The sequence below is a fragment of the Sorex araneus genome, chromosome 2, assembly GCF_027595985.1.
Source record: "Sorex araneus isolate mSorAra2 chromosome 2, mSorAra2.pri, whole genome shotgun sequence".
Lineage (NCBI taxonomy): Eukaryota > Metazoa > Chordata > Mammalia > Eulipotyphla > Soricidae > Sorex > Sorex araneus.
In genome coordinates, this window is record NC_073303.1 from 68,431,195 (window position 1) to 68,453,739 (window position 22,545).

Consider the following 22,545-nt stretch of genomic DNA (forward strand, 5'->3'; position numbering starts at 1 on the left):
TCTCAGCTACATAAACTAACACAGGCAATGTTCCTATTTTGCTAAATTGATAAAGTTTATACACACCAATTTCTGGGGTTTTTGGCTATTAATTGAGTTAGTTTGTAGGGTAACTATGTAAGATTTACTGGTGAGTAAAAAATTTCCTCTGCATGATTTTTATTAATAAATAGCCACACATATAGTTTCACAACAGTCAAAATAGAGTTGTCTTGGTCTCATTGTTTATCGGCTTTGTTTTGTGCTCAAGGATGTCTCGTGGCTCTGCACTGGCGGTCCTTGGGGACCGTCTGTGGTGCCGGTGATTGAACCCGGGCCAGCAGGTGTAGGCAGGAGCCTTGCCCATTGTGAGTTGCAGGGAAAGCTGGATCTGAACAGGCGAGAAGGTCCGCATCTGTCCCCAGGTTATCTCTCTGCCAGGCCTGTCCCAGGGGAAGGAGACTCAAACACAGACTGTCAGAGACCTGGGGAAGGTTGTTTCTGGGGCCGAGGAAAGAGGCCGTGATGTGCGGTTCCCCCCTTTTCACTTCCTGCTCCCTCCCGTCTTCCTCGGTGGCTCCTGTTTCCTGCCCTCCCTCGGGTGAGCCTGCGGCTCAGGGAGCCGGTGGAGTGGGCGCTGCTCAGAGCCGCTGCTGGCTCCCCAACGGGCTCCCTGCAGACAGAAGCTGTTCAGAGGGTGAGGCGAGTTTCATTTTGTTCTTCCAAATTTTATTGCTATTTCCACTTTTATTATGACCCACTTCCCACTCAAGACTCCCGAAGGACTCCCTGTGCCTTCCCGTGGAAGCTCGCACTGTGCTCCGAGCAGAGCCCAGCTCTTTCCCCAGTGCTCATTTTCTGTGTGTTTGGCCTGCCTTTCAGACACCTGCCTGAAGCGCTCTGGCACTCATTGTCACGCTGGATCTGAATCACAAGTCAAATGCTGCCTGGAAGAAAGGGGAGCAGTTCATTGCCTGTTTACCATGCATTCATTATTTACTGTTTCCATTTCAACCATAATCACTATTTTATAGATGGTGACGAGCCTTTATAAGGTAGTTAGGAATCATACTGTTGGGCCAGACAGAGAGTAGAGCAGGTAGGTGCGCGTTTCCCCGAAATCTCTCCGGCCCGCGGAGAGACAACAGTGGAAAGCGCTCCTAATTGGGTGGGTTCTATGAGCGGTCCCGACCTGAAAATAAAACTGGTGAGGTTAGGAAGAAAGAGGCTCAAGACAACACATGCTGATCAAGAGCGTCTTTATTACCAGCCATGCTGGTTTTATACCTTTCTTAGCAGGGGGTTGGTACATGAGTTGTCAATCATCAGGGAAGTGTCTTCTCAGACCAAATAAGGAAAAGTTTGGGGCGTTCTTTGGAGGGCTACAATATTCTCTAAGAGTCGGTTGAGAAATAGTGGGGAGGGGAAGACAAGGGTTTATCTGGCAGGAACATCTGTCAGGAGGAATGTACAAGGCTTTTAGTGTAAAGGAAGGCATTCTACTTTACGGGCTCTTGGGGTCTCGTGGTTAACTGCCCTGGGCTACTTTTACTTCTTGAGTTTAGCTATTTCCTTTGTCACAAGGGCACCTGTGCCTCAGGTTATGCAAACGCTGGTAATGGAATTTTCCGGTTTGTTCAGAGCAAAGGTTGCGGGGCCCTCTTTTGCTCAGGGTCCTGAACAGTCTCCAATAGGTAGGGTATTGCCAGGCATGTGTCAGACCAGGCTTGGTCCCTGGCATCCCACATGGCCCCCAGTCCTACCTGGAGTGATCCCTTGGCTCAGAGCCAGGAGGGAACACCACTCACTGGCTGTGGCCCCTAAACAAACAAAAAGAATCTTATTGCAGATGAGCCACCTACAAGGGGCAAGAATGGGATCTGATTCCAGTTTCGTGTGGTTTCACAGCAAATATCAGCTCCTTTTTCCTGGGCTATTTAAAGTTTAACCAGGGATGTTGGTTTAATGCTCCAGATAGTGACAGTCACCTTGGTAGGACACCTAGCCATCGGAATGTATATAATCAGGGTCCTTCTGGCACTTTGAAGTCAGATCACATAAGAAGCCACTCACTTAAACGGCGTTTCTAAAAGTTGAATCGTTACCATTCAGAATAACAGCTGAGGTCCACGAAGGATGCTCAGTGCGCCCGAGCACGAGCTTTGGAGTTCAGAGCCCCGTTGGAGCCTTGGAACTACGTACACCCGAGCACTGACCTGGTGCAGAGACCTGAGAATGTCGCTAACTTGTGCCCTAAGGTGCTAGGGATTACCTGAGCCACCCTGCCAGTGCTTGGGGACCAGGGGCCTAGAGCTGTCCTTCGTGACACTCAGGGGACAGAGTAGTTCCAGAGTTGCACTGGCTTAGCTGCATCGAAGGCAAGAGCCTTCATCTCCGGCCTACGGCTCTGGCCTCTCTCTACTCCCTCATATACTCTCTTGGGACCTTAATTATTGTAAGAAATTAAATTTATGACACGTTAATACACAAATTTATTCCAACATGTACCACTTAACTTCGTGAATACACTCTAGCCGCATTTATTAACAAATTTTATTTAGTCATCTGTGCATCTAGTAAAAGTAATTGGCTTTCTGGAAATTAAGAGCACAACCCAAGTTAAAATGTGAATTCATTAGTTTTCAACTTTAGTTTTCAATTTCATCTGCTGTTTATTGCTCGGAGGAATGAGAGATTGTATTTTAAATGAAATGTGTATTGAGGAAGAACCTTTAGCCTCCGATGTTCTTTTTTCACTGGAAATCTGCTTTTTTTTTTTAATTTGCTCTGAAAATGAAAGAAGTTGTGCCAGACTCTGGCAACTACCAGTGAATGTGAAAAACTATTCATGGTCCTTGTGGCCTGAGGTATCCAAGGTAGTCCCAGAACTGGACGTTACTGAGCAGTGAAGCAGCCCTCAGGCTGCGAGTCTGTCCGTTTTCTGCCTTCGCTCCCTGTTTCCCCACAGACTCGACTCTGCTCTCTTCCTCTCGCCTTCGTGGCTCCTTCTGCTTTCTCATGTCCTCATGGTCAGTCAGCAGCACTGTCGCTTCCAGTCATCGGGACTAATTGTTACCATTTTCTGAGAGTGATCAGATTCTGAGAGGAAAGATTCCTATGGCCCTGTTTGTGCCGGGAGAAACTCTGAAAAATTCTCTTTGAGAACTGAGCCACATGCAGTTAATTCTCTCGCTTAGCCCAGGTTTTTTTTTCCCATCCACCTTTGTAAAATGTGTAGTTTGATGAGGGAATTCACGTTTTCAAATTAAGTTTGATTCCCAGGTCAGCAGCAAATTGCTCGCCATCCTACGAAGGAAATGAACCCTAGCAGGACTGTCCTGGTCCTGTGATGGATGCTGTGCTGAGTGGAGCTCAGAAACTCTCATTAGGGGAGAAGATGGGGATGGACTTCAGCCAAGGGGATAGAAAAGGCCCCTGAATTTCATTGTCTGTGGCGTAGCCCCTAACGTGCTGTGATGCACTGTGGTCAAATCCAGTGAGAGAAGTCTGTGGGGCGCTCACGGAGAGACTTCATGAGGAAACGAATTGACTGTCATCATTTTTAGTCTGGTCAGCTTGGTTTGGGATTATAAATTTAGAACTCACTAAGAGAACCAGAGGGCTGGATTTGCTGAAAGCTCCAGACAGGTAGAAAGAAGGAGTTTTTCCTGGAGTTACTGGTGGGCCAGGTTGCCTGACCCAGCACTGCGCCCAGATGATAAAATCTTCCCTCCACACACAAATTTGGAAAATTATGTTTTGTCTCATAGATCTCTATATAAATTTGTCTGAGATTAGCCTGGTGATATTTGTAGATAAAAGCTCTAGGGCCCTTTAATTCAAAATTAAAACAATCCCTATTTTCTCCTTCATCTTACTGTTAAGTTAGTTTACATTCTTAAACACAGTGTCCTTCATGAACTGATGTTGGACGCTTTATAAGGAAAGGATTCAGATGGTGATCATTCGATAGTTGGTCCTGCCCTATTTCCTCCACAGTTATAGAGCATGATTCACTATCTCTTCTTTGGTAGCATAGGAAGCTTCTTTTAGATTGGGGAATTTAATGACCTCACACTGTATAACTCTAGGAACTTGTCATCTATCCTCCTTTGCATTTTATTAATAGGTGCTACACTTAGCACTTGTAAACACCAGAACCTTCGTTCATTGATTAATTCCACAAATATTTATTGTGGGTTCACTCTGTTTCTGACACTCTCCTAGGTGTTGGGAAGCAACAGGACATAAAGCTAAGTATGTCTGCCCTTGTAGAACCAATCCTCTCATCGTATATGACAGACCCAAGACATAACCTATAGTAATATATATGATTTTTTCTAAAATGATCAGTGCTATCAAGCAACAATATAGAATAAAATAGAAATGGGAGATAAGGGGTGTGAGGGAAGCGTGTTTACTTTTCAAATAAGGCGGCCATAGATGCCTTGACTGAGAAAGACACTTTTGAGCAATGACTGAAAGGGTGATGAAGCTCACATTGTGATTTCCTGAAGGAAGAAGGGAATATCTCCGGAGCATGGATATGACTGGGGAGTTCAGGGCTAGCAAGGCCAAGGGGAGGGCAACGGAGGGAGGAAGTAGGAGTGGGGAAAGTAAGACAGAGGGGGCAGGTCACGTACGTCATTGGAAGTCACTCCAAGACCTTTTGACTTTTATTCTGAATGAAATGAGGATTCCTTACGGGGTATTTTCTTGTTGGGTTTTAAAAGTGATAAGGTTGGGTGCTGTTATTAAGAGGAAACTAGAAGGGCATAATGGAGGAAGTTGGAAACAGATGCAGGAAGCAGACTTTGCACAAGTCCAGCAAGAGGTGATGGTGACTAGGTCAGAGTGATAGCTGTGAAGGTCTGAGAACTGACTGCAAGTGCACTGAAGTCTCCAGCTTCACCTGGGCTGGATGTGATTGGAGGAGTTCAGTTTGGCTTTTTCAAAAGCAAATGGAATCTATAATTAAGGAAACAAGTTCAAAATTCTGCACGATGAAGTTAGATCAGCCCATCTTGATGTTGATCTGACTTTACGTCTCTCCTTCCGTTTGGTTGGGGGGAAAATGTGCTTGACCTACACTTGAATTTAATAGTGACTTTTCAGAAGTTGGTATTTACACCCAGGAATTTTTCAGAAAGGATCCCCGAGTCCTGTGTGCTCACTTGAGTAATGTTAATAGAAGACTTCAAACTTCAGCCAAGTAGTTTTCCATCAAAGATTTTGCAATCACGTTTCATTCTAAATGTGCAGCTGACTAATCTGCGGTGAGGCAAGCCAAGTCATGCTTTGTTGAATATTAAATTGTCAAGATATTAAAGTTAAAATCTTAACTTTAACAACACTGATTGCTGAGATAGTGTAGTTGTCTTGCTGGAATACACGATGCCAAAACTTAGTGCAGTATTAACCCTGTCTTGCTGCGTTTTATTTCTCACCCCATCAACACACAGCTAAGCTACTCTGATTTTCACTGGCTAGTTACTCTTGCCTTGGTATAGAGAAATAGGGTACTTGAGGAAAATGCTGTCGACACTTCATTAATTTCAGAGGGCCAAGGGAATAACATTCTCAAGGGAATTACCAATTGGAAAGAATGGTGTTTGAAGTGTTTCTAAGACTAAGTGTTTCTAAGACATCACTAGCACTCAATAGATTTGCTTATATTTTTGAGAATATTTGGTGGGAGAATGATGGGTGGGGAACGTTTTGGTCATACCTGGCCATGCTCAGGGCTTACTCCTGGCTGTGCGCATAGGGATTGTCCCTGTGGGCGCTGGACACTGTATGGGATACCGAGGGATCAAATCCTGGTCAGCTGTGTGCAAAGCAAACACCCTACTCACTGTAGGTTTGCTTGTTTTTTGTACCATAGCATGAAATTTGAAGAATTACATCTCAAATGAGACATGTGGACTATGTTTGTGTGTAGTATTGGGTCAGTTAACTCGAGTATGCGCCATGACCTTTAATAATCAGACCTTAATTGTACAGTCAGTTGCTTCTATTCTTAATATAACCTTTGCTTATTTTGTAACTTTTTTTAACAATTGCGAGTCTGATTACGTGTTTCACACTGTAATTGATTTGTCATTGTCTTTAGCCACTAACGGTATAATACATACTTGTATGTTTTGAAAGCAGGTTTTTAAAATAAACCCTTATGTGAGGAAGTAATTTGAAATAGGAAAAAATTTTCATAAAGTTTGTCAAGTGTAACTTTGTAGTTTCCTGGTAAGTAGAAGAGTGTTAAGGAGTTGCTTGGCTAAGTGAACAGTTCACCTGCTTTCTCTTCAGATGGTTCTTGCAGTGATCTGAGATCTGGATTTTATTCTCTTTTGTTACTACTTAGAAAACCCCAGACGGCAAATGGGTTGGCTTTTTGTAGAGCATTCCTGGAAATTTAGTTGATTTCTAGAGCCAAATTCTTATATCTTACTGGGTTGGGATGAGTAAGTGAGGAGAGTTTCCAAGACTGAGTGAGTGTTGACGTATGCTTTTTGGCATTTTATTGCTGGAAGTCTTTTTAATTTTTTTAAATTTTGTTTTTCGGGCACACACAGCTGTGCTCAAGGCTTTTTCCTGGCTCTGTGTTCAGGGATCACTCTTGGCAGGCTTGGGGAATCCTATGGGGTGCCAGGAATCAAACCCAGGTGGGCCACATGCAAGGCAAACGCCCTCCACACGCTGGTTCCTGTCACTAATGTCTTAAAGTGTGGTGTTAGGAGTAAGGTGGCCTGGAATTCAGGGGAGCTAGAAGGAATGAAGAATTGGTTAAGTAACTGTGCCGATGTCACAAATGATTCTTTTTTGATGCATAATAAAATCATCCTAAGTTAGCAATATTTTTTTAACTGAAAAATATTGTTGAGTTTCATTCCCTGTTTTAGGTAAAAATTTATCCAATTTGCAAAGGGCCCATTTAGAGAAATTCAAGATTTAAATATTGTTAATTTCTTGTTAAAAATTAGTCTGTTCGAGATTATTATATTTATAGGTATGCTCTTTATCTTCCAGGAATATGAAATCTGTTCATTGCAATAAAAAAAAATCAGTTTTATCAGCTAATCGGTAGTTTTCTCATGATGATGTCGGTGGGCCCCACGGGTGACTTTCGTGAAGCGGGGAGGAGAAAGACGGTCACTTTCTCTCCCACCGCCTCAAACACCCGGGACCCACGGTAACTGGGTTCTTGTCTCGCTCGCGGAAAAGAATTTCAGGAGTAGACAAGCAGTGAAGTAAAAGATTTTATTCAGAGGTTTCTGAGAGAGGGAGGAAGGGATAAGTGGAAAAGAAAAACCAGTAGGAGTAACGCGCTCAAGAGAGAACGCGGGCTTCTCCAAGGGTGGAGGAAGCCTCGAATGGGCTATTGGGCTGGTTTTTATAGGGTTTCTCCAACCTGCCCTCACGTGGGGGCTTCTTTCCAGGTGAAAGTCCGTTACCAGGGAGGCTAGGTCCTCTTTAGGCTGGATCACATTTTAATCAGATTAAGGGAGAGGTTGACAGAATTGAGGAACTTCATGGGGAGGGGTCCAACCTCCTCAGGGTCTGCTGAAGGTCTTATCAGGTCTGTTTTCTGTATCCACAAGGTGGGTCAGTCTCAGGATTCTCCCTCCTAGAGGCTTTGTTAATCTGTTTCATTGCCAAGGGCCTTTCCCTATCTACCTACCTACATCAATGTAACTGAACGCTGAAGCTTTGTTTCCCTGTAAAGAATCCCACTGGATAATACACGACTGTGATAGGATATATGAAGGGCTTCAGCGTGGAGTAGGAAGAAGAAATTTAGTGGTAATTATTGTAGTACAATATGACTGACAGGTGATGATAATAAAATGTAAGTGGATATATTATTTTAAGGAACTCATTTCCCCCTTTAATATATGCCGGTATGCTTATAACTGAAAGCTAGTAGGAGAAAGCACTAGTTACGTAAATGCCAAATCTTGAGAAATGTTATTACATAAAAAAAGGTATATTTTTATGATGGAATAGCTTCAGCCTTCTAAATGCCAGCCGATACATTGTGAAAGCTACAAATAAGAGAGAAAATTTTGCCTATAAAAGTGACTCAGATGGAGAAACAAGTAGCTGCTGAGCTTCCTCATAGGTAGATACCTAAGGAAAGAAAGGGGCTAGACAGTGCTCGGTGAGGACAAGCCCGATACTCCGACAGCAGAGCCAAGGGGAGCCATGCCGGTCAAGGGGATACTCCGGGTGATGAGAAGGGGCCCTGCAGACAGTGGACAGAGTCTCCGCCTTTGGTGCTGGGTATGGCGCAGTAATATTAATATTATGTGCAATATTCTGTGCCTGAATTATAAAGTGCAACGCCGTTCAAATTGCCCTGAGGGTGATAAAACTTGCTGCTTACTTAAAATAGCAAAAACCTATAAATATGTTCACAGGAAAAACAGTCTTTACATTTGAAAAGTCCCATCTGAATTTTCTTCTTCTTTTTAAAATAAGTATACATCCCTCTTCCTACGATTATATTACATATATTCATTTGTAATCATTTTTCAACTCAGATGAGCTTTCATATCAGCAAATACAGAGACATCTTCATTTTTTTTAAATGTAGGAGTAAGTACTGCTATTTATCCAGCCACTGATTAAGCTGACTGAATTGGGTATGAATGCCACATTACTTTTTTTTAAATTCAGAATGTTAATTTTATTTTATTACTTTATTATTATTTCCTCCCCTTTTTTGATTCACCATGAGATACAGCTACAAAGCTTTCATGTTTGAGCTTTGATCAAACAATCATCAAACACCCATCCCTTCACTAGCACACATTTTCCACCACCAAAATTCCCAGTATTCCTCCCCCCATACGCACCTGTTCCAACCCTTCCCCTGCCTGTGTGGCAGACAATTTCCCCCATACTTCCTCTCTACTTTGGTTACATTCGATAATTTTGACACCAGTCTCACCACCACTCAAACTTGACGAAAAGGCAACGCTAGATAATTTGTATTGCTTGATTCTTCCGTCCGTCTTGGAGAGCCCAGCAAACTACCGAGAGTATCCCACCTGCACTGCAGAGCCTGGCAAGCTACCCGTGGCATATTCGGTATGCCAAAAACAGTAACAACAAGTCTCACAATGGAGATGTTACTGGTGCCCACTTGAGCAAATCAATGAACAACGGGACGACAGTGCTACAGTGCCACCGTGCTTGTTACAGATAGAATATAATGTCCAGAAATTCTATGTCGTTCTCTTCCGGAAGCTTTAGTTTATAGTCTCTGAGTCTTGGCCGTTAGTGAGATTACCTGGCGCCAGGGGCAGTTTGTGGGTGCGACTGCCAAGCTTCTGGAAAACTGGGGGCCTGGCGGGGAGGAGGCCCAGTCCCGATCCGAGCAGGCTTGGAGATCTCAGTCATGGGTTCCCAAATACCTGGGTTTTCCTGCCTGTCCGCTCTTGGGTGAGGTTAATCCTGTGATGTCTTCATTTTTAACCATACTTTTCATCTGTGCTTATTTAACCCCAAATTTATTGGTATATGGTTTGGAAATACACATTTTGAATACTGTGAGCAATTTTTTTTAAGTAGAGCAAGTTTACTGGGCAATACAGGGAGGTAAGGAGCGAAGAAAGGTAAGGGACGTGCCTGAGAGAGCAGGGCCATCTCCAGGTGGATGCAGCCCTTCACACATCTCCAGAGGGGACATGCAGCTCGTGTGCGGGCAACACATGTGAATATCATAAGCAGTTCTGTGATATGATCCTTCTGTGGGTTTCCATTTTCCTCCTTAGCTGTAGAATTGCTCAAAGAGGTGCACAATTGAATTTGCTACCTTGACCAGATTGACCTGTAAATACTGTCACCGAGTGACTGAGAGTGCCAATTCCTCTGTACATTGACTAGCCTAGAGCATTGTGCCATCATTTGTGTTAAGATCACAAAAATATATTTTGATATTTTATACTTGTTTACATTTGAAAGCTTCTAAAAAGTACAGATCTTTCATGACCTCACAATTTAAGAGTTATGTCTATTTGAATCTAGTTACATAAAATATGTGAATAAGCCTGCTTGGTTTATCCTGTCGTCTGATTCAGAAAGTATGTAATTATGACCAATATATTAGTCTGTACCTTGTCCGTTTCTCTTAATAAATCAATCAAGTGTGCTTTTCTTAATAGATATGGTCTGATGTCATTAAAAAAACCAGCTTCAGGCTATATCCATTGTATGGGTGTTTTATACTTTTGTTTTCCCATAAAGCAAATTTGGGCTGTTGATTCAGTATTTCTAACCTCTAGGAATTGTGCAAGAACACACACACACACACACACACACACACACACACACACACACCCGTACATGCAAAGATGTCTGCTGTGACTTTTTAATATGATAAACTGAAAGGTGCCTTATTGTCAGGAAGAGATCAGTTAAAAAAATATGACTGTAGGGGCCCCAAGAGATAGTGCAGCAGGTAGGACATTTGCCTTGCTAATGGCTGACCTAGGTTTGATCCTCAGCATCTCATGATTTCCCAAGCACTTACAGGAGTGATCCCTGAGTACCAAAAGGTGTGTATATGTATGTGTGTGTGTGTGTGTGTGTATATACATACACACACACATATATATGTATATATATATGTGTATATATATATAATCTTGGGACTTGAGAGGATAGCACAAGAGTAAACACACCTGCCTTGCACACAACCAACTCCAGTTCAGTCTCCACACCACTGTGGTCCTTTGAGAGTGGTCCTGGAGCATAGATCCAGGAGAAAGCCCTGAACATACTGTGTGTGCCCTGAAAACCTATATGTGTATGACATTATACAATGTTACACAATATTCAAAAATTTTAAGTGTAGGTCTACTGTCAGTATGAAAAGATGCCCATGATTTGTTGTGAAGTGAGAATAAGGTTGTAGTAACACATGTAGCATAATCACTTCCGTGTGTTTATATTGTAATTATGTATACTTACAAAATAATACAAGCATAATGCTACTTGCAGTTACTTCCCTGAATAATTAATAATTCCTGATTTTTAATACTTTCTGATTTTTTGTTCTTTTTGGGTAACACCTGGTGATGCACAGGGGTTACTCCTGGCTCTGCACTCAGGAATTACTCCTGGTGACGTTCAGGGAACCATATGAGATGCTGGGAATCAAACCCAGGTCAGCTGCATGCAAGGCAAATGCCCTACCTGCTGTACTATCGCTCCAGCCCCTACTTTCTGATTTTTATCACATAGTAAAATGTTCAAATTGTTTACTAAGGTAATTAGTAAAGTAACTTGAGAAAGTTGCGATTTAATTTTCATATTTGTATATTTGTGTTGTGTTTATTAGCTATGTAAGTCCTACACTTAAGAGTGTGTATGAGGTAATGGTTTAAAGGACTATCGTTAAAGAAGTGTAATTTTATTTATTTTCAAAGTTGTGTGTTACCATGCACAACCACCACTGAACTACAATATCCCTCAAACACAGTCCATTGGACCCCCCTATCCCTCTTAACCCTCTGCACTCTACCTCTCTTTGTTCTGTGGTCAGTGTCCAGAGACTGCTTTATTAGCCATTCTCTTTACTTTTTTTTCTTGATGTACTTCATACTAACTGCAATAGTTTGGGACTGGTCTTTCTTCTTCTGACTTACTTCACTTAGCATGATTTCAACTTCTAGTTCTATCCTTGAAAGGCAATATTTCAGTTTTTTCCTCATAGATAAATGGAATTCCACTGTGTATGCAAACCACATCTTTATCCCACTCATTTCTGGACTCAGGTTATTTCCAAATCCTGACTTTATAAATAGAATTGCATTGAACACAAACCTTACATCAGTACCTGTCTTCTTACATTAATACCGTTTTTGTGTTTGATGGATACTTAGGAGTGGAATTGCTGAATTATATGATTGTTCAGTCTTCAGTTTTTTTAAGAAGCCCTTATCCTGCTTTCCAGAGGCTTGACGAGTTCTCATTGCCATCAGAAATGAATGAATGAATGAATGAATGTTCCCTTTTCTCCACACACCTGCCAGAGCTTGCTATTTCTGACTTCTTTCATATGTGCCATTCTCACCGGCATGAGGTGGTATCTCATTGTCATTTTCATCTCAGTGATAATCAGTGACAATGAGCATTTTCCCACGTGCCTGCTGGCCATCAGTGTTTTTCTCCCATTCAGTGGGATTTCCTTTTGTTTTAATAATCATTTCTTATGTTGTGAAGATTTTTTTTTGTTCTATTTTGTTTGGCTTGGGGGTCACACCTAGCAGTGCACAGGGGCTACTCCTGCCTCAGTGCTCTGGACTCATTCTAAGCTATGCTTGGGAATTGTGAGGTGCTCAGGGTTGAATCCAGGCCTTTTGCAGTCTAAGCATATTCACAGCCTATGGGAACTAGTTTGATGTAATCCATTTGTTTACTTTTACTTTTTTTTTTTTTACTTATGGAATTAAATTCCCCTAAGACACCAGTAAGCAAGTATCATTGAGTGTTTTGCCTATTTTCTTCTATGTCTTTTATTGTTTTGGGGTCTAATATTTAAATCTTTAATCTATGTGGTTAATTGTTGTGCATATTATGAAATAGTGACTCAGTTTCATTATGTTGTATGTGACTATCCAAGTTTCTCAAGATTTGTTGAAGAGACTTTTCTTTTTTCCACTCATGCTCCTGTCTTCTTTGTGGTAAATCATCTGTTCATACGTGTGTGTGACAGCTTATTTCTGGTGTTTGTGTCTATATCTCTTCCGTTACCGCACTGTTTTTATTATGATAGCTTTGTGATAGGGTTTAAACTTGGTGAATGTGATGCCTCCCATCTTCCTTTTCCTTTGAATTTGCTTAGCTCTTCAGGGTCTTTGGGACAATAAGATTTCAGTAATTTTTAAAAAGAATACTGTTAAAACTTTGATAGATAGGGTGCATTGAGTTTTGTTGAATAGGATGATTTTTAATAATGTTAATTCTTATAATCTATGAGCACAGAATATCTTTCTATTTCCTTATATATATGTATATATATTCCTTATATATATGTATATATATATTTTAGTAGTTATTTGAATGATAGCACAGTGGTAGGGTGTTTACCTTGCACACGGCCACCCGGGTTCGATTCCTCCGCCCCTCTGGGAGAGCCCGGCAAGCTGCCAAGAGTATCTCGCCCACACGGCAGAGCCTGGCAAGCTCCCCATGGCGTATTCGATATGCCAAAAACAGTTAACAACAAGTCTCAAGATGGAGATATTACAGGTGCTGCTCGAGCAAATTGATGAACACTGGGATGACAGTGACAGTAGTTATTTGTATATTTTTTGAGTATATATATTTTTCAAGTTTTGAGTATCCACAGCAACTATGGAAATGAAATGGTCCATTTCTGTGGGTCATTTCTTAACTTTTCAAGGTTTGACTATATGACCTCACCCTTCTTCCTATGAAAGATGTTTTCCTATACTATTTGATATCAATGAAAATGTTAAAAAGACTATGTAGTGTAATGTTATTTAAAATTTAAAGCATATGATAAGCTATACACATCACTCACTCCTTTCATCAACCTTACAAATATAATCCATGATTCAAAATATCTCAAATATATCTTACTCATTTCTGTGACATGTTTGCTTTTTTGTCATTTATACTCATTATAATCCTGTTTAAAAACAATTAGTCTGGGCTAAATAATCTTTGAAACATATGATATTGCTAGATTTATCTGATTATTTTTAGAGGTTAATTTTGTTTGGAATAGTGTAAAAGATTTACAGTTTATGTTGTTACGTTACTATTAACTATTATATTTTTCTCTGGCTCAGAGCATGACATACATTTCTATAGGAATTTTTAAAAAATTTACATTACCTTAAATGCTGTTTTTTTTTTTAAACAAATTGTGAAATGTTGCAGCTAAAGGCTGAACTGCCTGTAACATTTTATTTTTTGGCCAATCCTACTTCTCTTTGGGTTGAATTCATTTAACTAGGCAAATTGGCCCCAGAGGAGGTATGGATGTCAGTTATTGATACAACTTAAAATTAACAAAGACGTGTGCATTTAATTAATGTAATACTTGACATTTAGGAGAAAACTATTCACAGTCATCAAAACTAGACCTTTGTTCTCATCCTTTCTGCCTGCTGTTTGGAGTATTCCTGTTGTCAGAGAGGCTGGGAACAGGCTCTGGTACGAGTGAATAAACATCACTCATTCCTGCTTCCAGGCAGAATCAGTTGCACAGGAACTTATTTGTATATAATTTGATATAGTTTTATAGAGTGATCAACATTTAAAATACTTTTAACTATAATAGTTGTTTACTTTCCAAACCTCATTTTTATTGAACATTTGTTGCACTTTTTAAGTTTGAAATAATTCCTCTCTCGTACACTGTCATTTTCTCTTTATTTTTACTGAGGTGCACAGAGACAGCTCTGGAGGGATGGGGCTCGGCCCAGGACCCAGGACTTCTAGGTATACACTCTACCACGGAGTCCGCTGCCCCGGCCCTTTGCTCTTGTGCATTGATGTCTTTTAAATGGTTAACTTTTTGGGGGGGTGTCACACCTGGCGATGCAGTGGTTACTCCTGGCTTTGCACTCAGGAATTACTCCTAGCAGTGCTCAGGGGACCATATAGGATGCCGGGAATCGAACCCAGGCCAGCCGTGTGCAAGGCAAACGCCCTACCTGTTGTACTATTGCTCCAGCCCTAAAAGTTATTTTTGTTTGATTCTTATTTCATTGGAAAAAATATGGTTCCTTTTGAATGAGTAACAATTAAATCAAAGTGATTAACTGGTTTCCCGTGGAACTGAGACGAGGTCTGACAAGACTGCCAGTGGAAGAAGTTGGGTCAAGGGCCCAGACCAGAGAGGGGAGAGCCTAGCGTCTGTGATCATGGAGAAGAGGCATTCCAGCCAAGTGGATATTAAGTCACACGTTACTCCTAGGCTCCCATATGTGGGACTCATATTCTCATATTCTGTGACTGCAGCATGCATGTATCTCGAGGTTTTCCTCTTGTCTGAGAATTTCTAGTTGCTAATTTCATTCTTGGTTATTCTTGACTCTTATAGGGTACGTCTTTTGATTTTTTTCCTGAAAATGCCTTGTTTGTGACTTTAGCTTATGTAATTCTCAGTCCATTTGAGCAAATTTTCTGGGCTTTTTATCATACCTGAAGTTAAAAAAGAAACAAGCTTGTTTTGTTTAAGTGTGTGAATGCAGATTTACTGACTCCACGAACTAACTCCCCGAAAGATCTGTGACATGTCTTATCGACATCTGTATTTTGAAATACACCACAATACTGAATAGTAGGGCTCCAGATTTCCAATCTGCCTCTTTGTGTTTGGGATTTTAACAAGTTCTTCCACACCTCATTTGCAAGACTAATCCCTTTATAAATTCCTCCTTTAACATTAATCTCCATTTTCGTTCATCACAAAATCTGAAATAACTGATTTAGTTTCCTGAGGTTTAATTTCGTCCCGTAAACCATAATCATCATTGCATTTAGTTAAAGCTGATAAGAAAAATTGATAGAACTTCTTTATTTTCATAGCAGTAAAAGGATTTCATTGTGATCTTAGCTGTTTGGCATACAAAAGAAATCATTCTTCATGAACTGAAAAATTGTGGTTAAGATTAGTATTCATAGTCAGTGTAAGGATTGATGATAAATTTATATCTTTCTATGAGACATATCCAGCATAAACAGTTTTTAGAATTACTTAACTTGAGGGGTTAGACAGATGGTACTGGGGTAAGGCACTTGCCTTGATTGTGGCCAACCCCATTCAATCCCGAGCACTGCAGCTGGTCCTCTGAGTACCAGCAGGAGGGATCCCTGAGCAAAGAGCCAGGAGTAGGCCCTGAGCACAGCCAGGTGTGGTCTCCAAGCTCCCTCCCGCCACGAAAACACCAACATTTATTTACTTGAGTTTTCTCTGACAGAAGGGAAAGTTTTAGATTGCTTTCTTAAAAGTCTTTATGCCTCAAGTCTTCAAAGTTTGTTTGGGCTTGAAAAGTTTTTCTCATATTTGCGATGCATCTTGTATGCTATATGTCACACGATGTATTAATTATATATTATTTTGTAATATGCATTCATAGGTCACATACATATTACTTTGTAATTTTATTTCCGCGTCACATTTTTCCACTTAAACTATAAAATACTGTTCAGGTTGGACAGGTGGGACCATATCCGAAGCCTTCTATTCCCAATGGTCTGTACAACTTCATGCAAAGCTAATGCTTCAGGCCAGTAAGACATTTCTTATTTTACTTCACAGGTTGGAAGCATTAAACGGGAAATGACCTTCACTTTTCAACCTGAAGACTTAAAACGTGACTGTAGTAAAAAAATATCTCATCACCACTTGTTTTCCTTGGCCATGGAGGAAGACATGAAAGCTGCAGACACCAAAAAAGCCAGCCGGGCCTTTGACCACGAGAAAGAAAACACCCGTTCTGTCTGTCTCCTGGAGCAGAAACGAAAAGTCGTGTCCTCAAATATTGACGTTCCTCCAGCAAGGTAAGGGAACATCAGGCTTCACACATGTCAAGGCAGGCAGTCCGGGGAGACCATGGCCAGCCCTCACTGTCCCTCGCTCACGTGTCCGGAATGAGAGGTTTCCTGCCGAGATCTTGCTTCTGTTCCTTGTGTCACATAGCACGAGTGGCCTTGGCTCTCCAGAGCTGACGCCAAGGCTGCGAGAGTTGGAACGGTAGCCTGAGGAAACGATGCTTTATTAGATGTCTGGAAAGTGACTAATAATGCGCTGGAGAGTAAAAGTGAGAGAGAGAAAGGGAGTGTGGAGGGTCAGCTTGGGCTTAGCTATTTTCCGAGTGAACTTAGTTCCCTCCGACTTGCTTGAGATACAGCCAAACTCTGCCCGCGACCTGTTTCTACGTGGCCTGCAAGATAGTGTGGGTCTAGGGTATTAAAGAGTTGCTTAGTTTTTAAAAAGAAGGTGTGAGAAAATTATAGCTGGTTTACTAAGCCTAAAATATGTGGGTGGGGGTGGGGGCTTGCTACAGAAAGAGTTGGTAAAAACCTGTTGTACATCGTGGTAATCCTTTAAAGGCAGATCTGCCTTGGAGCTGAGCCAGGAAGGCTTATTTGAACTATCAAAAAGCTTTTATCACATTATAGTTTTACTTAAATCACGTCCTGTGACATGGAGCCGGTTCTCAATACTGTGTAAGAATGAGAGTGAAGGTGGTCGAATATATCCGGTAGGCCTGTTCTCGTCTTGCTTATCATTTATCCTGCTAGAAGGTAAGCTTCGCATTGGTCAGGATTTTTTCTTATTTGATTCATGCTGTATCTTACACAGGAATCATGCTCTAGTCCACACAGGAAGTTAAATACATATTTGTTGGGTGAAGGTAAGAAAGACAGTGTGGTAACTTGAAAAGTCACAGAATTTGGTATGTGTTTTCTAAAAATCATTTCCCCCCTTAAAAATCATTTAAATTAAACTCGGTAAAGTTCTACATGTGCTTAATGGTTTCCAGCAGCTGAGCTAGGAAGATTGCATCTTTGGAAAAGGAATAAGTCCTCTTCTACCTGTTTACTTTCTGTAATTAAAATATTACTTCTCTCTCTAATAACTTAAAAGTATACTCTCTAGAAAATTGTACATTTTTCTTATGCTACCAAATTTGTCACACCTTAAAAATTGTAGGCCTTTTTTTCTTAACTTTTAAAAAATTCAAATATTTTTTACTTCTGTTTAACTACTTGTTATTATTTGCTTTTCTAATTATTTTTCATATGATGCGCATGTTGTTATTTAGAATTAGTTCCTTTACCTGAAGAGGGAGGGTGAGGGAAGGTCTTAATGTTTTATCATATCCTGAACTGGGGACGCACTACAGTTCATATCTGCTGTTTGGTTGTCTTGTAGTTAAAAATGAGATGTTAGTTTGAAATGTGAGGTGCTATATTTTCTTTGATTTTCTTTCTAAGCTACTAGGGAAAAAAATAGATTTCCCCAACTAAATACCACTTTGCAATTCTATAGGACTTATTAGTGACCATTTATTATGTTAAACTATTATATGTTAATGAGTTTTAAATTTCCATAGATTTTTTAGGTTAATTTTCTTAATTCTAGTCATTTCTAGAGAAAATAATGAAAAGGGAGGAAAAAGAAAATGTTTTCTGCCAGTTTCTGATTCTAATACCTAGAATATTTTTCTGCCCTCTCAGATTCACCAACTGAATTTAAAAATCGAGTCAAGCCTGTGTTACTGTGTAGTGAGGTAAATTACTAGGGCTTTATATTCATTTTCATTGTAAGAGAATTTCCTGTGACAAGAATCATTTAGACATATTAATGTTAATATGGGAAATATTAAGTTTTATTGAATTCTTCACTAGCACAGTTGTTTTCGTTGCTATAGTAAGAATTTAGTTATCAAAAAATATGCCAGCAAATAGTGGAATATGATTATTTTTATGATAATAAAGGCACCAGAAATTGTGTAATAACATCTCAAACTATTTCTCATTTATTTCCAGTACGATACCAAGTTATTTTATAAGTATTAAATTCCAGTATAACCTAGGAGATCAGTTTATTGCTTTAAGAAGAAGCTCCATATTTGGGCGGAGACCCCCAAGCCGGGGCAGTGTAGGTGCAGTGCCCAGATGAGGTCTGAGCAAGCTGTTTCCTTTTGGACCAAAAGCATTTATGGAAGAAAATACTTCCCAACTTTAAGGATATTAGCACTGTAGCATCGATTTGCTCCAGCGGGCACCAGTAACATCTCCATTGTGAGACTTGTTACTGTTTTGGGCGTATCAAATACACCACAGGTAGCTCTGCCGTGCGGGCGGGATACTCTTGGTAGCTTGCCGGGCTCTCCAAGAGAGACGTAGGAATCAAACCCGGGTCGGCCACATGCAAGGCAAGCGCCCTATCAGCTGTGCTATCGCTCCAGCACTAATTTGGGGTGAGAGTACCAAGTACTAAGAGTATAGATGTTGACACTGAGGGCAAAAGTATCTAAATGATCTCTCTGTCTCTCTCTTCCCCTCCTCCCTCCCTCTCTCCTCCTCTCAGTTTCATTGCTTGGTCTGTTAGAATATAAATATGAAAGATAAAGCATAGGGTCCAATGGTACAATGGTCAGGTGCTTGCCTTGCTCACAAGTGACCTTGGCTTGATCTCCAGCACTGCATCTAGTCCCCCGAACGCCGCCAGGAGTGCCCCCGGAGCAGAGAGACAGGGTTAGCCGAGCACAGTCAGGTGTGGTCCAACCTCCACACTGCCCAACAAATAAATTTCAGTCACCACTGTAAGCAAAGGGTATTTCAGCAGAGCCCTGGGGGATGAGTCAGAGGCGTAGACTGAGCTGGCAGGAAGGTGTTCCAGGTAAAGCAGAGCACGGCTAGAAGGCCTGAGGGGAGAAAGGCAGCCCGGGGGAAGGGCCAAGGGGGACAGACTGGGGTGGAGAGTGGCAGATGAGCCTGAAAAGTAAAACAGGAGCCAAACCCTGAGCTAGATTGGTCGTATTAAAGAGTGAACATTTAGAGCTCAGGCCAGTGGGAAGACTTTTTTGGAGAAGAAGGATAGGATTCCTTTTGGACTTAGGAGTGGTGGCTTTGACTTCTCGTGTGGATTGTTGCGAAAGGACAGGAATGGGCGCAGGAAGTATAGTGGGAGCTGCTGCACTCAGATAGCGTGGTAGGTTGGATGAGAGTGGGGACAGATAAGATGAAGAAAAACTGACAGGTCTGATATATTTTTGAAGTGAGGCTTCCTGGTTGTAAGCAACAGAAAATAATTTGCTGATTTAATGGATGGAAATTTTTCAAAGGCAAACAGAGTTGCTGGGAAGGCCGGAGAACCCGGTCAGAAAGCAGACAGGAGGGTGAATAACTAGAAATAATTGTATTTACCCACTCCCTGGAGCCTGTGCCTGCAACTGGGCTTCTTAACTTCTAAATTCAAATACATATGTGCTTGGAAATTCTACTTACACAGGAACTAAATTCAGCCACTTGGGTGTCTTAAAAAAAAAAAAAAGACATGTTTATCACAATAAATCATCACAATCCTACATTTTCCCCAAATAGCACTTCAGAGACTAGAAGGCTGGAGAAACAGTACAGGGGTACCATACTTATCTTGCATGCAGCTGTCCCTAGGTACAAATGACCTCCACACCACCAGGATTGATTGATCCTGAGCACAGAGCAAGCAATAGGCCCTGAGCACTGCTGATTGTATCCCGTTTCCCCTATGCTGATCTCCAAAAGAAGAATAGGGTAAGGTTCAGATCACAGGTGAATTTGTTTTATTCCTATGCTGTTAGGAAATTTAGAATATTAATAAAAAATACTGATTGTTATATAAAACTGTGATCCCTTAACTGTGTTGGTTATTCATATATCATTTGCTAGCCAGTTTCATGAAAGAAAGAGAAAGAGAGGGAGGAAGGAAGGAAGGAAGGAAGGAAGGAAGGAAGGAAGGGAGGGAGGGAGGGAGGGAGGGAGGGAGGGAGAGAGGGAGGGAGGGAGGGAAGAAGGAAGGAAGGAAGGAAGGAAGGAAGGAAGGAAGGAAGGAAGGAAGGAAGGAAGGAAGGAAGGGAAGAAAGAAGGAAGGAAGGAAGGAAGGAAGGAAGGAAGGAAGGAAGGAAGGAAGGAAGGAAGGAAGGAAGGGAAGAAAGAAGGAAGGAAGGGAAGAAAGAAGGAAGGAAGGTAGGGAGGGAGGAAAGAGAAAGAAAGAGGAAGGAAAAGAAAACTCAATAGGCAGACATTATTAGGTAACTTAGGTCATTAGAGTATGGCATTTGTTATTCTCTTTTTGCCAGACATTTTTTGTGTGTGTGCATGTGTTTTGTTTTGTTTTGGGTTTTTTGGAAGTACTGATGCTTAAATTGGTTGGATTTCACCCAAATAGCAATTACAATTTGATTATGCAAAGTAGTAACTGTTTTCTAATTATAACTCTAAAACTAAAGAAATCTATTAGCGAACCAGTTGTAATAGGAAAAAAGAAAAATTTGGCCAAAAATATTCCTAGACCTAACAAAACAGCTATTTACTAGAACACTCCAGATTGGTGTTGGGGAGGGGGGTGGGGAATGAGCCATACAATACTGTGATGTTGTATTTATCAGTTGCTATATAATATGAAGATATTTTCTTATAGGGTAAAATTCTGGAAATTTTATAGCGTATAGAACTTTTGAAATTCATTACTTTGAGTTTGAAGTTAAGGAAATGACCTGAATCATACATAAGCAATTACTTGTATAGAACTTTTGAACTAATAGTGCCATAGAAATTTGCGAACTAATTCTGATCCATGGTATTCTCTAAATTTTCTCCTTTGTATCTAATGTCCTAAATACTAATCATAGAATAGGATCCTATATCAAATTTTGAATTATGGATTGGATAATACAAGATTAGTGGAGTTCTGAGTTTCTAGAAGTCTTGTCGTTCCTGGACAATCTTTAATGCTTTAAAAACATTTTAAAACTCTAATTTGAAGCTAACAGAAAATGGAGAGGATGGTTTAAAAGATCCCAAGAATATGGTGTGGAATATTTTTTTCTAAAAATATTGAGAGGAGATTATAAACATGCCCATTAATGTTGAAAAAATATCAGTGCTATATTCTTTTTAATTCAGTCCATAAAGTAGATATCAGGACTTGGAGATCTTCCATCTCTCCTCACCATTTTAGTAGCTATGAAGTCAGCAAGAAACAGTTGCTCCTGTTTTCCTGCGAGGGTCTGTCTGTTGTTGCACAGCAGCCCAAATGGTCTTTCTAGCATACAAGTGCAGTCATGCAAGCAGAGGAGTGGAGACAGGAAGGGGCCAGGAGTTATTATGACCGATATGACTGCAGTGACACCCGTCATGCCATGAGGACACAGTCAAGTTACATCTTGCCAAAGATTAAGATTCTCAGGTCAAATTACGCATGACTCAGTAAAGACAAAACTATTCTTTTTAATGTCTTCAGATACTTGAGAGGCCAGATCCCACAATGAAAGAGTTGGGATCAGAAGCCAGTTGAGACGGAAACACTTGCTTTCTATCATACTTAGGATCAAAATTTCATTGATCAAAGTGATGGAATTTTTTTAGATAGCTCTTTACCTGCCAGTAGAGTTAAATTTCTGCGATTTAAGTACACATCTCCACTCTTCTGTTAAAATGTGAGAGAAGGTGACATGATTAAGACAGAGGGCCTTTCTAACCCAGCAGATATCCCCCCTACGCCAACCTGATAACACCGGTGTTAACTTTATCTTCTTGATTTTCACTTAGGAAAGCTTGTGTTTGTGACACGAGTTCGGCTCAGGTTGTATGTGTGTGTGTGTGTATATATATGTGTATGTGTGTGTGTGTGTGTGTTTTAACGTGAACTTTTAAGCATGTTGACTTGAAGCATGACATTTAAGATTCATTAATTTCTAATAATTGTGTTTTATACATCTTCACTATAAAGCAGATAGTACTATGAGAAAGTGCCACCTGCTTAGACTTGGAAGTGTAATTTCAAATTTGGGTGATTAATATGAATTT

The 22,545-nt window shown here is 40.7% G+C and overlaps 1 protein-coding gene across 1 annotated transcript in view; it reads left to right on the forward strand.

The window, feature by feature from the left end:
* Positions 1-22,545, forward strand: part of ZNF704 (zinc finger protein 704) — a 214,449-nt gene that overhangs the window by 40,648 nt on the left and 151,256 nt on the right. Inside the window, exon 2 of the mRNA XM_055124927.1 lies at positions 16,283-16,524. Within this exon, the coding sequence (XP_054980902.1) occupies positions 16,283-16,524 (242 nt within the window). The remainder of the gene's footprint in view (positions 1-16,282; positions 16,525-22,545) is intronic.